General features: G+C 42.8%; 1 protein-coding gene across 4 annotated transcripts in view; it reads left to right on the top strand.

Moving 5' to 3' along the window:
- afap1l2 (actin filament associated protein 1-like 2) overlaps positions 1 to 18,148 on the top strand; it is a 149,146-nt gene that overhangs the window by 16,045 nt on the left and 114,953 nt on the right. For all 4 annotated transcript variants that reach the window (XM_046369404.1, XM_046369403.1, XM_046369402.1 and 1 more), the window contains exon 2: positions 3,991 to 4,119. In XM_046369404.1, the coding sequence (XP_046225360.1) occupies positions 3,991 to 4,119 (129 nt within the window). The remainder of the gene's footprint in view (positions 1 to 3,990; positions 4,120 to 18,148) is intronic.

The raw sequence follows: 18,148 nt of genomic DNA, 5'->3' as shown, positions 1-18,148 counted from the left end.
TCCCCATGTGCAGTTGAAAACTGTAGTCTGGCTCTTTTATGGCGGTTTTGGAGCAGTGACTTCTTCCTTGCTGAGCGGCCTTTCAGGATATGTCGATATAGGACTCGTTTTACTATGGATATAGATACATTTGTACCTGTTTTTCCTCCAGCATCTTCACAAGGTACTTTGCTGTTGTTCTGGGATTGATTTACACTTTTCGCACCAAAGTACATTAATCTCTAGGAGACAGAACTCGTCTCCTTCCTGAGCGGTATGACGGCTGCTGGTCCCATGGTGTTTATACTTGTGTATGATTGTTTGCACAGATGAACATGGTACCTTCAGCCGTTTGGAAATTGCTCCCAAGTATGAAGCAGACTTGTGGAGGTCTACAGTTTTCTTTTTCTGAGGTCTTGGCTGATTTCTTTTCATTTTCCCATGATGTCAAGCAAAGAGGCACTGAGTTTGAAGGTCGGCCTTGATATACACCCACAGGTATTCCTCCAATGGACTCAAATTATGTCAATTAGCCTATCAGAAGCTTCTGAAGTCAAGACATCATTTTCTGGAATTTTCCAAGCTGTTTACTGTATGTAAACTTCTGACCCACTGAAATTGTGATACAGTGAATTATAAGTGAAATAATCTGTCTGTAAACCATTTTTGGGAAAATGTCTTGTGTCATGCACAAAGTAGATGTCCTAACCTACTTGCCAAAACTATAGTTTGTTAGCAAGAAATTTGTCGAGTGGTTTAACAACAGGTTTTAATAACTCCTACCTAAGCATATGTAAACTTCCGACTTCAACTGTAGATGGGAGGGCAATCAATTCACATATGGGTCCAGGGCACAGCTGGGAGCTGAGGTGGGTCTATAAGAAGCAGCAACAGTGATGGACTTATTCCTGGAGAGATGGATTTTTAACAGTTGAAGCTCAAGCTGTTTGGGTATAGACCTGGATAGTATGACAGAACTCTGCAGGCTATCTTTACAGTAGATTGCAACTCTGCCCCCTTTAGCAGTTCTATCTTGACAAACAATGTTGTATTTGGGGAAGGAAATTTCAGATTTCTTTGGTGGCCTTAAACCAGGATTCAGACATGGTTAGGACATCAGGTTTGGCAGAGTGTGCTAAAGCATTGAATAAAGCAAACTTAGGGAGGAGGCTTCTGATCTTGACATGCAAATGAGAGCACCCGAGGACAAGCAGGGCCTGGGTTAAACTCTACATCACCAGAGGAACAGAGGAGGAGTAGGATGAGGATATGGCTAAAGGCTATAAGAACTGGTCATCTAGTGCGTAGGGAACAGAGAATAAAAGGAGCAAATTTCTGGATGTGGTAGAATAGATTCAGGGCATAATGTACAGAGAAATGTATGGTATGGAGCTACCTGTGACATGTTGAGCATGTTGAGCAGGACTAGGGCTCCTCAGTAAAATAAATAATGAGAGCTACCCTAAACTACAATATAGAAGCCATATTGACATTAGAGGGAGGCATAAAGCAATCACAGGTGTTGATTGGGAGAGCTAAGACAACAATGGGTAAGACAACAACGGGTAAACAACTAGGGCAACAACAACAGGTAAATGGCGATGAATGGGCAGAGACGGTCATTTAGCTACACACAGGGCTTGAGTTCGAGGCTGGGGCCGACAGATAAACAAAATGAAGTATTGTATTAATGAACAGTCCAGCAGGCATCAGCTGTGTGGCCGAGTGATCATGGGGTCCAATGAGCAGCAATAGATGAAACAGGGAGCCGTTCGGTAGTCGTTACTATGCTGGGTGAGTGGGAGTTCAGAAAGCTAGCATGCCTGGGCTTGCAGATGGGTCTTCACCAACATCCACGACGCAGAGGCTGGTTGAGAGCACATCAGCCCGAATTCCAGCAGACCAGTCGTGATGGATCGGCGGGGCTCCGTGTCGACAATGGGTCCTGGCCAATTGGCAAGAGAGGTATTGTAGTTGGTGTACTTAGTTTGCTAGCCCGGGAGATTGGCCTAGCTCGAGGCTAACTGGTGCTTGCTTCTAGTCAAGGGCGTTAGCCACAATAGCCACTCGGTAGCAGCTAGGTAGCTGCGATGATCTGGTGTGATGGTCAAGAGCTTGCGGCAGGAATCCGGTAATGTAGTTGGGAAAAAATGTGGTCCGATATGCTCAGAACGGATATCGCGCTGTGCAGACTGGCAGGTATTATCTGGGCTATCCAGGCTGAAGAGGCTGGTGTCTGAGCTAAAGGTAAAGTGCTAGCAGTGGCTAACAGTGACTAAATAGCTAGTAGCTAATTAGCTGGCTTGCTTCTGATGGCTTGCTTCAGATGGAGGTTCCAGTTATAAGGTCTAACAAAATAGGAGATCCGTACCACATTGGGTGAGGCGGGTTGCAGGAAGGTATATTTAATTGGAAAATGGAAAAAAAGGGATTTAAATATATTAAAATGTATACTGAAGAAAACAAAAAAAATGAATATTTACACGGGACAAAAACAAACACGTCTTACTGCTACGCCATCTTGGATGTAGATGATTGTATGCCATCTATAAATACAAATAAAGTTGTTAAATTATGAGCCTAGTTGGTTTCGCCACCGAAAAAGACAGTAACCTTCCGAGAGATGAGTTCGGATTGGTCTGCCATGGAGTACGCTTCTGTCTGTAACATGAACTGGTCAGTATGTGTAGGTAATCCTTTCTAACACTGCTTTAAAAAAATTATCACATTGTAGAACTGCATAAGTGTTGTTCTCCAATTTCTGGAGGACCGAGTTTTGAAATCAGTGGAATTAGAATATGATATCTAAGGAGATGGAGAAAATTCAGGGTTTGATTGCAAGTCAGAAAGAGAACACACAGAATGCTGTTGTGTAAAACACCTGTTTCTGGATTACATCTTCAAACTAAGGGTAACCATGGCATCCGTGACAAATAGGGAGAAGCGTCCATCCATGTATTGGGGTAAGATAGTCTAGCTAGCTACATTTTCAGATATTATATGTTTCTAATTTTGTCATAAAGTCGTTTTTATTTCAAGTTAAAGTGTACTTTTAGCTAGCTAGCTAACGTTACGTGTATGATCTGTGTAGGAATATTATTCGTATCTCAGAGCCATTTGCATTGCTAGTTATAGCCTAATGTTTGCTAGCTAATTTCTTAAAATCAATCCCCTATACAATGTTATTACAAAACAGGTTTTAAATTCTCTGGTAATGCCAATACGGAATACTATCAAATGCTTCTCAAAGATGCTCTCTGGTGGTCAAACTAGCAATAACTTGCAGTAACAGAAAAAATGGCTGAGAGTTAAATGACGTGCCACAGAAGCACGCAAGGTGCGCCACAGATTGACACAATTTTTAAAGGAGTCTCTTTTCAACACACTAACCCAATAGGCTACATGTAAATGTATACATTTCACAATCTGCGACAATTACATGGACCAGGCATTTTACACAGATAGCAATTTCACCAGTCAGTCAAATACACGTAATAGCCTAGTTGCTTTGATGATCAGAACGTGCTGTTGGTATGTTAAGGGCGCTTCCACGAACAAGTGTTGGAGCACGTCCAACTAAATCTACGATTTTAATTGGTTGCAGAAGTTGTGCCAGGATGTAATCACTGCCACCTTGTGAGGTTAGCAAAGGGCTAATGTGTGTCATGTGATCTGATGGGACCTTCTAAAATTTTGCTTTCTGTCACATGCAAGTAAATCGAAAATGTTTAATTGTCTGATGTGCATTTTGTGTGTGAGAACCGGTTTAACTTTACATGCTTGCTTATGTTCGCATGTAGCAGAAAGTAATGAACCACAACTTGAAACAAGACAGTAATAGTAATTGTTGTTCAGAGCACTCTACATTGTATGGGGAGGGGAACTCATCTTACCCACTGCCAATGTGTAGCAGCACCCACCTTTTCTTCTTTAGGCTTTACTCACAGATAAGTTAAGTTTCTAACACTGTCCAAAACTGACAATTTTTGTTCTCTGTGTGTCCTATTCTAGTGCTGGATCAACTCCTGGAGGAGCTGCAGTGCTTCCTCCTGATCCTGGATCGGGAAAACCTGAGTGGGAATGCCACTGTGCAGAAAGGCATGCTGTCTGACCTGCTGCAGTCCTACAGATGCTCCAATGGTATGTGTAACCAGTGGAAATCTGACATGGCCCAGCAAACATGCCCACATTGGCGTGAGGTGGGCCCAAAGCGGGCAAATATATTGGCCCCATGTAGGCTTCCCACATTGGGCCGATGCGCCTTGCTCATCGGCTCCACATTGGCTCCAAGGTCGGTGGCTCCAAGAAAAGCCATAACTAAAATAAATCTACTCTTTAGATCGACTGCCCTTATTGGTCCCCAAGATTAGCTCATGGTAATGACCATATCGGGTTCCCGAGTGGTGCAGCGGTCTTACGCACTGCATCTCAGTGCTAGAGGCATCTCTACAAACCCTGGTTCGATTCCAGGCTGTATCACAACCAGCTGTGATTGGGAGTCCCATAGGGCGGTGCACAATAGGTCCAGCGTCGTCTGGGTTAGGGTTTGGCTGGGGTCATTTTCAATAAGAATTTGTTCTTAACTGACTTGCCTAGTTAAATTAAGGTTAAATAATATATGTATTGTATGTTTGTATGGCCCACCAGGCACGTGCACAGATACGGTTATACCTGTGCCGAGCACATGTCCCTTTGCCCTCCCACTCACCAAGTGCTCTTTTGGGTGGTGTTATAATTTTTGTTGTTGTGTACTGTTTTTGTCATTGTTCTAAACCCACTGCCCCCAAGATGTTGTGATGTCGTCAAGTTCGCCACCCCTTACCCTGTCCAGTGGTTAGCCCTGTACAGAGCTCACGTATGCCCGGGTTGCCTTTTTCTCAGTCCGCCCTGTACAGAGATTGTGTGGGCCGGGTGTGAAAACATGCATGGCCTGAGATGTGGTCACTGGTCATGTGTGTAGCGAGCTACCCAGTTTAAAAATCAACAGTAGACTACTGCCACAGCAGCATAACATTTGATTAACACTTGATTTATATCATCATCAATATTCGTTTTGGTTTGCAGCAGCATTTAATTTATTTCCTTATAGAATCAAAGCTGCGGAAAGCCTGGTGAATTTAAATACATTTGCTAAATTTATAGAATTACTTCTGTCAGTTCAGAAAGAAATTGGATAATTCTACACCATGAGTAGAGGCGGCAGGGGCGGCAGGTAGCCTAGTGGTTAAGAGTGTTGGACTAGTAACTGAAAGGTTGCAAGATCGAACCCCGAGCTGACAAGGTAAAAAATCTGTCGTTCTGCCCCTGAACAAGGCAGTTAACTCACTGTTCCTAGGCCGTCATTGAAAATAAGAATTTGTTCTTAACTGACTTGCCTAGGTAAATAAAGGTTAAAAATATATATAATTTAGCCACAGAGGATCAATAGCTTCTTTTAAAACATTGCGTAGCTGTGGATTTTGTGTAGCCCAATAACAAAGGATAGCCTACAGTGGGGAATGCACTGTTAATCTGTCAGACAAAACAATATTTCTAATACAATCGCGTGCAAATGGCTCTTGCTGACCGTAATCTGTGTGCTATCAACATCCAATAGGCCAATTGCAAAGTAGGCTAAAACAAGGCCTCCTGTGGGGATGGGATAAAAAATGAATAATATAAAATAGATATAGGACAAAACACACATCACGATAAGAGAGACAACATAACACTCCATAAAGAAAGAGCTAAGAGAACAGCATGGCAGCAACACATGAAAACACAGCATGGTAGCAACTAGGGATGCAACGGTACAGTGGGTCCATGGTTCGGTATGTATCGCGGTTTGTGGGTCACGGTAACGGTACGGTTTCGGTATCTTTATATTTAAGAAGAAAATTAAAACACAACAATGAACTCTTTATTTTGCCAAGAGACAAATACAACTTTCCATTCAGAAAAGTGTATGAAATCAAGGGGAAAAAAACATTAAAATTAAAAGTGCTTCTTAGCTTTGACAACCTGTAGGTGCTTTGCCTTCTCTAGTTTAAATAAACATGGTACACACTTGTATAGGCAATATGAAATGTAAAAATAACTTGAATTGCAACATCAAGTTGGTACCCTATATGAGATATCTATTCCTTTATGTTGAGGTTCTTCTTTAAAAATATAAACACGTCAACTTTCTCTGAAGTCAGACGAGAACGGCTTGCACTGACATTGTCCTCTGCAGTGGAGAAAACTCTCACTTGCAACTCTCACTTGAAAACTCTCACTTGCACTTGTTCCCGGGACACTGAGGCACATCACATTTTAACGCACATGATAAAAACAATATCATGAAAAATAATGTAAAAAATAGGTAATACCTGATGTTCATGCTCCACAATTTATTTGATGAGATCATTGTAGACTCTGTCACAGCAGGCTGGTAGGGATTTAAACCTAGGATCAAGAGCTGTAGCTCTGTGAAGGTAGTCTAGAAGATCCCTGTCTGTGTATCTTCTCTCCAAGTCCTGAATGATGGCTGCCTTGGCCTCCCTGATGGTTGCACTGTCCTCAGGACCTGGTGCCATGGATTTGAGAATCATTGTCTTTAGAGGGAGAATCATTGATGAGGTGGGACTTGTTTCACTGCTCATGAGAGTTGTCATTATTTTCAGGGGGCTGGGTAGCTGAATGAGTTCTTCTGCCAGCTTCAGTTCACTGTCAGTCAGCATGGCTATGTCTTTAACTGAATTCTTCACAGCCTTGTCCCTTACTGCAGAGTAGATGGCCGGTTGCTGATCCACATGACGTTCCAGCATGTCATGTATGGTGTTCCAACGGGTTGTGATATCATGGATTAATTTGTGCTTTGGTATATCTAGCATCTCTTGCTTGCCTGTCAACTTGGTGAGCACTTCTGCTTTCTGAAAAAAACTCACCAGTTTTTCTGACCTTCCCCAGGAGGCGGGACACTGCCTTGAGAGAGACTGCCCTCTTGGCTGCGAGGTTCAGGATGTGTGTAAAACGTCCAATGTGGGGCCCAAACCCATCAGCTTCATGGATGGCATTCACAATGTAGTCTGTAGTGGCTAGGATTGTGATATTTGTTCTCTCTAGCTTCCACTCAGTCACATCATTCATTCATTCTAGGGCTGAGTGTGTGCTTGTATGACTCTCATACGAGTTTGCACGTAGCTCTTCATCTCCCAATCCAGTACGTAGTTAACCGTCACAGTGAGGTAGCTTTGAGTTGCTCTGGCGGTCCAACTATCAGTGGAGAGAGTTAGATAGGGTGTCTTTCAATTTGTTTTCAATTTCTCTCTGTGAAGTTTCATAGAGTTTGGGAATTACATTGCTGCTGAAATGTGTGTAGGAGGGGACATTGCAACGCGGTAAAACATTTTTTTTTTATCAGGTGACGAAATCCCGAGTCAGTAACCACCGAATAGGATAGGGCTGCAAATCTTTGCCTATGAATACTCCCACTGCTTTCGTTATTTCTTTATGATTTTCTGAATTTGTCTCAAATTGTTGTTAGAAGGCAACAGCGAGAGATTTGTTGTATTTTTGCTAACGAGTGGACGAGTAAAGTTTTTCACCCCACAAGGAGCCCCCTAACGGCCTGGGGCCACAAGCAGTTGCCTGCCTTGCCTGTTCACAAGCTGAGTGTTTGGTTCTGTGGATCTGAATGTACAACGTGCATGTAGTATGCAATGGATTAGGGAGATTCCTACTGCTTGAGCTATGTTGTTGATGTAAATTGAGAAGAGCGTGGGGCCTAGGATCGAGCCTTAGGGTACTCCCTTGGTGACAGGCAGTGGCTGAGACAGCAGATGTTCTGACTTTATACACTGCACTCTTTGAGAGAGGTAGTAAGCAAATCAGTCCACAGACCCTTCTGAGACACTAATACTCCTTAGCCGGCCCACAAGAATGGAATGGTCTACCCTATCAAAAGCTTTGGCCAAGTCAATAAAAATAGCAGCACAACATAGAATGACATCATTTAGGACCATTAAGGTTGCAGTGACACATCCATAACCTAAGCGGAAACCAGATTGCATACCCGAGAGAATACTATAGACATCAATAAAGTCAGTCAGTTGATTATTGACACATTTTTACAACACTTTTGATAAACAGGGCAAAATAGAAATTGGCCTACAACAGTAGGATCAGCTTTATCTCCCCCTTTAGGTAAAGGATACACTGTGGCTGCCTTCCAAGTAATGGGGAAACTCAGAGATAGGTTTGGCGATGATGGGGGCAGCAACCTTAAAGAAGAAAGGGTCTAAACCATCTGAACCAGATGTTTTGTTTGGGGTCAAGTTTAAGGAGCTCCTTTAGCACCTCGGACTCAGTGACTGTCTGCAGGGAGATACTTTGTAGCGGGGGAGGGGCAAAAGAAGGAGGAGCATCGGGGATAGTCCCATTAAAAGGGGTGGGACATGAGAAAATGTTGGATGGGCAAGGAGGCATGACAGAGTCAAATAGGAATCCTGACTTAATAAAGTGGTAATTAAAGAGCTCAGCCATATGCTCCTTGTCAGTAACAACCACATCATCAACGTTAAGGGACATGAGCTGCTGTGAGGAGGGTTTATTCTCCAGTTCTTTAACTGTTTTCCAGAACTTCTTGGGATTAGACCCATAAGGAGAGTACTGCTCCTTAAAGTAACTAACTTTGGCCTTCTGGATAGCTTGAGTGCACTTATTTCTAATTTGCCTGAACGAGAGCCAATCAGCCTGAGTATGCGTGTGTCGAGTGATTTGCCAAATGGAATTCTTGAGGTGTTGTAACTCTGCCAGATCACGGTCGAACCAGCGACTGAACTTGTTTTTAATTCTCAATTCTTTATGGACACGTATTTGTTAACGATACCACTGAAAATATCAAAAAAGCATCTTCGCAGCATCCAAGCATCTTCGACAGAGGGGATTCATCTGATTCTATACCAATTTACAGAGGCCAGATCATAAAGGAAGGCTTGCTCATTTTTTTTTTTTAGAAAACATCTAGGACAAGTCAGGACAGATTGTTTCATTGAGTAGCAATTATGAACATAGGTTGTAAAACAGTGATCACTTAGGTCTTTACAGAAAAACACCAGACTGATACCTATCAGGATTATATGTAAGGATATATGTAAGGATAACATCAAGGGGAGTTGCCTTTTCTGGGTGTTTGGAGTCATACTTTGTGAGATTGGTAATAATCTGAGAAAGATGTAGGGAGTCCCATTATTGCTTTAGGAATTGGTCTGGTGGTTTAAGCATGTCCCAGTTTAGGTCACCTAGCAGGACAAATTCAGACTTAGTGTAAGGGACCAGGAGAGATAGGGCATTTCGGGTGGCTGACAGTCAACAAAGAGTTATGTGAAAGTTTAATGTGTAATACCAGCAAATCAAATTGTTTGGGGACAGACTTGGTGGAGACAACTGAACACTGAAGGTGTTCCTTTGTAAAGATTGCCACTTCACCAACTTTGGAAGATCCGTCTTGCCAAAAAAGGTTAAAACCAGAAAGGTTAACATCAGTGTTCACACTCTTTCTTAACCTCGTCTCAGCAATGACCAACATATCTGGATTGGAGCAGTGAACCCACACTTTCAATTGATGCATTTTAGGTAATAAGCTTCTAGTGTTAATGTTAAGCAATCCAGGCTTTTACAAGAACAGGGATCTGTGAAGCAGGTATCAGAGCATAAATCAGAATTGGGGCTAGCAACAGTAGATGGGCCAGGGTGTACATGTACATTTCCAGATATAATCAGCAGTAATACAAAATCAGGGCACGGCAGAGGACAGGGAGAGCTCTGCAGTGTTGATTTATAAAATTTGCATGTGCATTAGATGGCAACAAGATCATATTGCACAGCAATTTCATCAGGTAACATGAATACAAACCTGGCGAGAGGTGGTTAGAATAGGATGGGAGGCCAAGAGTTTGTGTATCCAATAGACAGTCAGAGTCTGGAGTGTATGAACAAACATAGACTGTCCTACGGTTGGGTAAACAAGCCATATAACAACTTGGGGCTAGCCATTCTAAGTTCAGAGTCACTCGCCTCAACAGTGCATGTGTGCTGGAGCCGAGCGAAAGCTCGGGACAGAAAGGGGAGTGTGGCGAGGGTACCTATACCAGACAGGGGGAGACAGGCCAGGGCAGTCAATTAACAGATTGCCAGGTGGGATCCAAGCAGCAGTGCAGCAGGCAACTGGAGTAGCTGTCACACCCACTTGAGATAATCTTTTTTTCAGGAGGCAGATTCCTTGTAGAAAATCCCAGCTAGCCAACTAATATAGATAGCAAGTCTTTGTCTGTCTTTTCCACATGGAAAAGGTTGTTAGCTAGCTATAACTTTTCAGTGTCTGAAAATGGTACTTTACGACGTCCAAACAAAGTTGTCCTATGGCTGTTGTATTTTGGGGATTCTGAGGAGGATATCTTCTCTGCACAGATGGAGGGGGGCTTCAAAAGCCTCTGCATTTGGGTTGGGAGGGGCTGTGAAACTCTTGCCATTGTTAGACTCAAGATTTTTCACACCTTTCACTTCACACTTCAGTGCTAGTTTCTATCAGATTCTTTCCTAGTAGTTTGGTAGCCTTATTTATTAAGGCCACAATGCAGATAGCCCAATTGAGGTAGTATGTACATGAATGTAAAGTTAAAGTGCTTATGCCTATATGATAAACAGAGAGTAGCAGCAGCGTAAAAGAAGGGTTGGGGGGGCACAAAATGCAAATAGTCTGGGTAGCCATTTGATTACCTGTTCAGGAGTCTTATGGCTTGGGGGTAAAAACTGTTGAGAAGCTCTTTTGTCCTAGACTTGGCACTCCGGTACCGCTTGCCATGCCGTAGTAGAGAGAGCAGTCTATGACTGGGGTGGCTGGGGTCTTTGACAATTTTTAGGGCCTTCCTCTGACACCGCCTGGTGTAGAGGTCCTGGATGGCAGGCAGCTTAGCTCCAGTGATGTACTGGGCCGTTCGCACTACCCTCTGTAGTGCCTTGCAGTCGGAGTCCGAGCCATTGCCGTACCAGGCAGTGATGCAATCATGCTCTTGATGTTGCAGCTGTGGGGGAATAGGCTTTGTCGTGCCCTCTTCACGACTGTCTTGGTGTGTTTGGACCATTCTATTTTGTTGGTGATGTGGACACCAAGGAACTTGAAGTTCTCAACCTGCTCCACTACAGCCCCGTCGATGAGAATGGGTGCATGCTCGGTCCTCATTTTTCCTGTAGTCCACAATCATTTCCTTAGTCTTGGTTACGTTGAGGGATTGGTTGTTATTCTGGCACCACCCGGACCAGGTCTCTGACCACCTCCCTATAGGCTGTCTCGTCGTTATTGGTGATCTGGCGTTATTGGTGATCTGTTGTGTCGTCTGGAAACTTATTGATGGTGTTGGAGTCGTGCCTGGCCATGCAGTCGTGGGTGAACAGGGAGTACAGGAGGGGACTGAGCACGCACCACTGAGGGGCCCCTGTGTTGAGGATCAGCGTGGCAGATGTGTTGCTACCTACTCTCACCACTTGGGGGCAGCCTGTCAGAAAGTCCAGGATCCAGTTGCAGAGGGAGGAGCTTAGTCCCAGGATCCTTAGCTTAGTGATGAGCTTTGAGGGTACTATGGTGTTGAACGCTGAGCTGTAGTCAATGAATAGCATTCCCACATAGGTGTTCCTTTCCAATAGAGATTGAACTCCACAGCTCTACCCTTTTGCTCAGTGTGAATGTTGCTTGTAATCCATGGCTTCTGGTTGGGGTATGTAGTCATTGTGGGGACGATGTTCTCAATGCACATATTGATAAAGCCAGTGACTGATGTGGTGTACTCCTCAATGCCATCGGAAGAACCCCGGAACTTGTTCCAGTCTGTGATAGCAAAACAGTCCTGTAGTTTAGCATCTGCTTCATCTGACCATCTGAATTGGAAGAAGGTTTTGATGTTGAGGTTAGTATCCTGTATAAGTCCTTCAAAAAATAGGCCTGTTGGAAGCTGAAACTATTATTTGGTAGTCTGCAGCAGACAGATTATAGTCTTATTTTTTTCAGCCGGAGCCGCGCATCATTGGGTGTCAGTGAAACTGGAAAGCTTTTTTAGGACTTGTACAATATGTTTCCGCACACCTAAGCCTAGGCTATTGATGGATTCAAGATGAGGTCGTTTTTATTGATCTCAGATTCTCAGTTTGTCAGTGTTGAAGTAGCTCGTTATTTCGATCATTTGTTCAGTATTAAAACAGTATAGGTGTAAAATGATGTAGAATTGCATGAAAAGCATTTTAAAAGAGAAATATTTCCCGGACCCTAGGCTACTGAAACATTTCCCAATGTATGCAACTTCTGTAAGCTCTTCTACTCTACTGCTCTATGCCATCTCTTTTGCACACCAGTATCTCTACCTGCACATGACCATCTGATCATTTATCACTCCAGTGTTAATCTGCTAAATTGTAATTATTCGCCTACCTCCTCATGCCTTTTGCACACAATGTATATAGACTCTTTCTTTTTTTCTACTGTGTTATTGACTTGTTTATTGTTTACTCCATGTGTAACTCTGTGCTGTTGTCTGTTCACACTGCTATGCCTTATCTTGGCCATGTCGCAGTTGAAAATTAGAACTTGCTCTCAACTAGCCTAGCAGGTTAAATAAAGGTGAAATAAAATAATGCAAATGCAATGATACGCATGCTATGCTTTATTACCTCAAAGCTCCCCAGGCCACTCCCTTCTTGTGCTCACTTTTTGTTTCGTCACCTCCCGATTTACAAATTAAGCACTGAACACTACTCTAGACTCTAGCTAACCACCATATACTAAAATATTCACACAAGCCACTAGCCAGCCAGCCATATATCCTGAGTTAGAATATTATGAATATTAGGCTATATTATGAAGTAATATAAAGTAAGTAAATTATGAAGAGCAAGAAAAAGGGTTGGGGAGAAAAATCACAATCATACATAATTTTTATTTATTTTACCCTCTTTTCCGGATGTCAATCGTGTCTTTAGGAGGCACTTTAACTAGCGTGCCCACAATTTGTGAATGGCTAGCCCGTGTTGGGTTGATGTGGGCTTGGTGTGGGCTAGCCTGTGTTGGGCTGTTGTAGGCTCACCTGTGTTGGGGTGGTGTGAGCTAGCCCATGGCCACTGAATACCCACATGGGGCCAATGGGGTCATGCTTGCTAGGGGATCTCCTGTTAATCACGAAATCCAGAACCAGATTGTCACGTGATTTACTGGATTTGGTTCTGGGGGATTGTTGAGATTTTTGGCCTAGTGCAAGTTGCGAAGACCACACCGCCTCCCCTGAAATCCTCTGGGCAGTCTATCGGCCAACTTAACCCCTCCCCTTCCAAAAGTCGAAAGATGCCCACCCCTGCGAAATCCTGATTTGTCTAACTCAGGCATTCCCAAACCAGGGGTACACGCAATACACGCAATGCCAGGGGTACGCCAGATAAAAATGTGATTCACATTAAAAAAATATATATATATATTCGTATACAAAAACTGTCCATTTAGTAAAAATGTAAGGCCGGTGTGCATAGAGACACATACCAGCTCTACTGGTGGTACTGCTACTACCAGCAGTACTAGACCTGCACCTGTCGACGGCACAAGTTGTTCTGCTTCCATGAGCACATCCAATGCTAGCATCAGTAATTCTACATTTGTTGTTAGCCCAGCTAGCATGGACACTCACAGTTGTGAATCTGATGCAGCCAAATAGCTACTGCCCCCTTACCCGGGAAAGCACCGAACAACCGACAGGGACGATGGACCATCGAAGAGGTGCAAATATGATGAGAACTACATTGATTTGGGGTTCACTTATATTGGGAGTAGTGCCTTTCCTCAGCCACAGTGTGATATATGTGCAAAAGTACTATCTCACAACTCGATGACACCTTCACTCTTGCGCAGACATTGAGAAACAAAACATGCCAATTTGAAAAATAAGCCACAGGTGTTTTTGAGTGAGAATTAAGACGACTTTCGAGTAGTAAGACATGTATAAAAGCAACAGATTAATAAGAAGGGGCTAGGAGTGTCTTATATAGTGAGCTACTCAGTGGCTAGGACAGTTAAGCCGTGCTGCTGCTCCAGTTTCAACTGTTCTGCCTGCGGCTTTGGAACCCTGACCTATTCACCGGACGTGCTACCTGTCCCAGACCTGCTGTTTTCAACTCTCTAGAGACAGCAGGAGCAGTAGAGTTACTCTGAATGATCGGCTATGAAAAGCCAACTGACATTTACTCCTGAGGTTCTGACCTGTTGCACCCTCGACAATCACTGTGATTTTTATTATTTGACCCTGCTGGTCATCTATGAACATTTGAACATCTTGGCCATGTTCTGTTATAATCTCCACCCGGCACAGCCAGAAGAGGACTGGCCACCCCTCATTGCCTGGTTCCTCTCTAGCTTTCTTCCTCGGTTCTGGCCTTTCTAGGGAGTTTTTACTAGCCATCGTGCTTCTACACCTGCATTGCTTGCTGTTTGGGGTTTTAGGCTGGGTTTCTGTACAGCACTTTGAGATATCAGCTGATGTAAGAAGGGCTTTCTAAATTATTTTGATTTGATTAAGCCCCATAATATTGTGGAGGACTTAATGCTTCCTGCTGCCATAATTATGGCTGGAACAATGCCGGGGGAAAAGGCAAAAAAACTATACAGACATTGACTTCATCAAACAACACTGTTTCACAATGCATCAATGACATGGCAGGAGATGTTTTTAAACAATTACTGCTGTGTATACAAGCCAGTGAATTCTTTGTATTACAGCTGGATGAGTCAACAGACGTGTCGGGCCTGGCACAGTTCCTGGTGTACAGTGGCTTGCGAAAGTATTCACCCCCCTTGGCATTTTTCCTATTTTGTTGCCTCACAACCTAGAATTAAAATAGATTTTGTATCATTTGATTTAAACAACATGCCTACCACTTTGAAGATGCAAAATATGTTTTATTGTTAAACAAACAAGAAATAAGACAAAAAGCGGAACTTGAGGGTGCATAACTATTCACCCCCCCAAATTCAATACTTTGTAGACCCACCTTTTGCAGCAATTACAGCTGCAAGTCTCTTGGAGTATGTCTCTATAAGCTTGGCACATCTAGCCGCTGGGATTTTTGCCCTTTCCTCAAGGCAAAACTGCTTCTGCTCCTTCAAGTTGGATGGGTTCTGCTAGTGTACAGCAATCTTTAAGTCATACCACTGAAACATTTATTTGGGCTGCAATTTCTGAGGCTGGTAACTCTAATGAACTTAACTTCTGCAGCATAGGTAACTTTGGGTCTTCCTTTCCTGTGGCGGTCCTCATGAGAGCCAGTTTCATCATAGTGCTTGATGGTTTTTGCGATTGCATTTTAAGAAACTTTCAAAGTTTTTGAAATGTTATATTTCCAAATAGGGCTATCTTCTGTATCAAACGCATTAAGTGGGAAAGACATTACAAAAATGTACTATATCTGTTAATTGAAATGCATTCCAGGTGACTACCTCATGAAGCTGGTTGAGAGAATGCCAAGAGTGTGCAAAGCTGTCATCAAGGCAAAGGGTGGTCATTTGAAGAATCTCAAATATAAAATATATTTTGATTTGTTTAACACTTTTTTTTGGTTTCTACATGATTCCATATGTGTTATTTCATAGTTTTTATGTATTCACTATTAATTATACTACAATGTTGAAAATAGTAAAAATAAAGAAAAATTCTGGAATGAGTAGGTGTGTCAACTTTTGACTGGTACTCTATATATATATATATATTGCACATTTACTGTAACCCCTTTTTTGGGGGTAGGCACAAAACTACCTTCATACTTCCATATTTTCTTTAATTATCCGGTGCCGGTTACCTTCATACGAGTCCCGTGACACTTGTGGGGGGTCATAGAGCATGGAACACCATCGTGTTCGTGATAATATCCCCTTTCCACGTTCCACAGAAGTTCCTATTGGTTTTTAGCCCAAACGGTTCGGAAGCTATCAAACAGAAGTTGCCACACTGACGGTACCGACTTCAAACATGTCTCTTGACACTTGTGGGGATTGTACAGAAAAACAGAGAACACCATCGTGAGAGTCTCCCCTTTCCATAGTTTGCAGGTCAAAACGTTCGGACGCTATAAAATGTAGCGCTACAGACGCTACATTTTCGGTATTTATCATGGTCAATGTAGCACATGGAACAATGTTGATAACAATGATGCTGTTTTCACATTGCTTCTTAATATAAATCCAGTAGGGTTCTATAATTACACTATTAGTTTGTGTTTCTTACATCTGCAAACAGCTAATATGTCTATTCTTAGCAAGTGGAGCCTCTATGCTAATCACTAGTTAGCTGGCTGGCTAGCTAGCTAGCAAATATTTGTACTGAGTCAGCACAAACATAATTAGTTATACAGCTTGATAATACCAGTATTTGTGTAGACCTAAATCAGCATGTTGTTTGTGCAACAGAATCTTCTAAATCAAGGAGGAATTTGCGAAGCATGAATATGTTAGCTACATGAAGTAGCTAAGAGAACATTAAATTGAAGATTATAGGGTCCCCTAGGAAACACTTATCAACACTCTGGTTCCTACCCTGTCACAATATCTCCTCCCTGGCATTTTAATTTGTTGTCATGTTAAACAACACTGTATTCAAAGTGCCCACTATTATTTTCTAACTGTAGAATTAGATTAATCATTATATTTCCATGATTCCAACAGTTCACCCAAATGTTTTGCTCTAAATTGCAAGTGAAATTGCAACATTTGGTTAAAAAGAAGGCCTAAAGGTCTTCCCGAGTGGCACAGTGGTCTAAGGCACTGCATCACAGTGCTAGCTGTGCCACTAGAGATCATGGTTTGAGTCCAGGCTCTGTCGCAGCCAGCCGTGACCGGGAGACCCATGGGGTGGCGCACAATTGGCCTAGTGCCCTCCGGGTTTGGCTGGCCGGGATGTCCTTGTCCTATGCTTATTAGCGACTCCTGTGGCGGGCCTGGTGCATGCACTCTGACACTGTCTGTACCTGTAAGACTGTAACTACCAATTGGATACCACGAAAAAGGGGTAAAAAAATATATGTATGTATAAGGCCTAGATTGTTTGCCCATATTGTTCAGTCCTGCATGATAGATTTGAAATTAGTATAAAACAATCAGAATGGAGAAGACTCATTGAAATCACTTAGACTGTATGTGTTGAGAGTAACAGAATTAATTAAGCACATTTTTAACTTGTATTATTCAAAAACATTAAATACTGTCAAAAAAATGTACACCATGGTATGATATTTTAGAAATATCTCCCAGCCCTATTTTAGCATCCCACTAATAGCAGGTTTCCACTAGTTTTCACTACTTCTACTCATGGTCTCTAGCTGTCTGTCGGTCCTCCCGTAGTTAGCTAGCTGATCTGGTGAGTTTTTTAACTAGCCCGTTGCTTACAGCGCTGCATGCGGTTCTGGCTAGAGACCTCTGGGCTGAACCCCACTCGGTTTGCTTGGCTAAACTCGAGCTATGCTGTTTCTTCAAGTGTGTTACACCAACATGAAGCACAATCCTTTACATTCCCCTTTAAAATATACACCTAGCTAAGCTTTTTACTTCGAGTTGCTTGGTTTACACACCGAGTCAGCACTTGGCATTAATACACGCTACTTCCACTCATGGTCTCTGTCAGTCAAAAACATTTGGCGGTAGCTAGCTGAAGTGCCGAGTATATGAGCTATCGAGTTGGCTAACAGCAGTTTTCAACTAGCTATACTCGAGCGGTACTGTTTCTTCAAGTGTGTTACCCCAGCTGTTAAGCACAATCCTTTACATTCCCCTGTAAAAGATAATCAAAGCTGTGTGTTTTTTATGTTAAGTGACTTGGTTTACACACCGAGTCAGCACTTGGTATTTACACGCGCATAGCTAGCTATCTATCGTCACTCAGCCAGCTAGCATCCCTGTTAGCTCTACTTTCCCTACCCTGAGAGTATTTAGACCACTCCCCTGGTAAATAAAGCTTTCTGTTTCTACTTACCTGTCTTCCAGCTATTGTTACCCCGATAGTCTAGGATTACTCCCATGTCTTGTCCGACTTCCCGGTCAAATAGCATCGTGTGTGTAGCTAGCTAGCCTCCTCCCTGGTAATTCCTGTTTTCTGTTTTCTCCCGTTCGTTTGAAACAATGTCCTCGAGT

Source organism: Oncorhynchus gorbuscha, linkage group LG11, assembly GCF_021184085.1.
Source record: "Oncorhynchus gorbuscha isolate QuinsamMale2020 ecotype Even-year linkage group LG11, OgorEven_v1.0, whole genome shotgun sequence".
Taxonomy (NCBI): Eukaryota; Metazoa; Chordata; class Actinopteri; order Salmoniformes; family Salmonidae; genus Oncorhynchus; species Oncorhynchus gorbuscha.
Note: the sequence above shows the minus strand (reverse complement) of the source record. Positions and strands in the feature narration are given on the sequence as shown.